The sequence below is a fragment of the Amphiura filiformis genome, chromosome 15, assembly GCF_039555335.1.
Source record: "Amphiura filiformis chromosome 15, Afil_fr2py, whole genome shotgun sequence".
Lineage (NCBI taxonomy): Eukaryota > Metazoa > Echinodermata > Ophiuroidea > Amphilepidida > Amphiuridae > Amphiura > Amphiura filiformis.
Window position 1 is genome coordinate 38,238,838 of NC_092642.1, and position 1,744 is coordinate 38,240,581.

The 1,744-nt window shown below is 44.6% G+C and overlaps 1 protein-coding gene across 1 annotated transcript; it reads right to left on the reverse strand.

Annotated features, from left to right (window-relative positions):
- Nucleotides 1-270: 270 nt before the first annotated feature.
- Nucleotides 271-789, reverse strand: LOC140170936 (uncharacterized). Its single transcript, XM_072194132.1, has one exon. The coding sequence runs from the start codon at nucleotides 787-789 to the stop codon at nucleotides 271-273; it is 519 nt and encodes a 172-aa protein (XP_072050233.1).
- Nucleotides 790-1,744: the final 955 nt, after the last annotated feature.

A 1,744-nucleotide genomic window follows, 5' to 3' on the forward strand; every position in this document is an offset into this window, starting at 1 on the left:
CACTTTGTGAATTAGTATACAGTACACGTATTGCCTTTACGATGTTCTCTGGGATAACATAGTGCCGCAAAACAGAAAACATCCTCTTCCTGTTGATTGAATCAAAGGCTTTCTTGAAGTCAATGTTATAGTTAATGGAAGTTGGTAACTATGGAAAGCCTCCATGATTCTACGGTGGATATGCGTTTGCTAGCTGTGCACAGCTTCTGCCTGGTCTAAATCCGGCCTGATTACTTCTTATTACAGTATCAACATGGTCCCTAATTCTATTCAGTAGGATCCTATTATACACCTTAGCTGCATGAGGCTGAGGTCTCCTTTCTTTGGAAGGGGAACAATAACATTGGTAATCCACTGCTCCGGTGGCGTACGCTTTGTAAAAACTTCTACGCAGAATTTATGCTGTTTATGGATGATGTCTACCATAGCTTCACCACCACCCTGGAGTGCCTCAGTCGTAATCGCACAGTCCAGTCCAGCAGCTTTGTTTGTTTTCATTGCTTGAATGACTTTTCTTGTCTCTTCCAGGGTAGGGGGATCAGCACAAATAGGCAAGTCCTGGTCGGCGGGTGGTGGGAGATCAGATGTTGGTGGTCCATTGTCATTGTTCAGCAAAGCACAGAAGTAGTCTTTCCACTCAGCAAGTAGTTCTTTGTCACTTGAGGGGACTGTCCCATCTCTCTTCTTCACTTTGGGATTTGATCTCTTCTTCTTCCCCGAGATGTCATGGATTATTTTCCATGTGGTGTTGTAATTGCCATTGTCATTTGCTACTTGCAGGTCTTCCATCTGCCTGTGTATAGAGGCAAGTTCATCAGCCCTATATGACTCGTTGAGCTGGGTGTTGAGTTTTCTCCACACTTCTCTGGCGTGGTGAGTTCTAACAAGTAGATATGTCTTCTTGGTCACATCTCTTTCTAATCTCAACTTGAGGGTCTTGTCTGTCACTCAGCTTGGCATTCCACAAGGGCTACATTTTCCAAGAACCTTTTCCGAGACTTCTTCTACTACTTTCTCAAACATTTCATACCTCTCAGAAATTGGTGACTGGTTGTTGTCGTCACACTGGAGGACCTGGAATCTGTTTGAAAGTTCAATCTGGAAACGGTTCTTAGTAGGAGCATGAAGCAGCTTCTTCCAGTTGTACTTAGGCCTCTTACAAGGTTTACCTTTGGTGGTTCGGAGACTGGTGTGCAGTCGTATGCTGAGTATTCGATGGTCTGAATCCAGCTCTACAGAGTTATAAGCTCTGCAATTGCGCAGGGAATTAACCCACTTGCTGTTGACAAGGATGTGGTCCAGTTGGTGTTTTGAGCCCGTTGGGTGCATCCATGTCCAGAGACGACTTTTGGGTTGGGGAGAATCTTGATTGTGACGGACGGAGCTTGAATTCCTGGCATAAATTCACTAGTCTCTCTCCATTGTCATTTGTTGTGTCGTAAAAACAATGAGGACCAAGCACAGCTGGATGAGATACATGGCTATATCTTGGCCAATTCTGGCATTGAAATTACCAATGACGAGGTGGATGTTGTGCCTCTTCACCTTTTCAAGATGGACTTCTAGTGGATTGTAGAAACTGTCCTTTTCTCCCGAGGTTGCTGATTCAGTTGGGGCACAAATAATTGTAACCGTAAGCTGGGGGTTCCCGTTAAAAGAAGCTGTTAGTATTCTTTGCTTGATGGTCTGCACGCTCTGAAAACACCTATGGATGTGTCTTGACATCAGAAGTCCAACACCTCCC

Excerpts from the sequence above, each read along its gene's own strand:
- LOC140170936 (XM_072194132.1), bottom strand. The coding sequence starts at position 789 with ATGGAAGACCTGCAAGTAGCAAATGACAATGGCAATTACAACACCACA.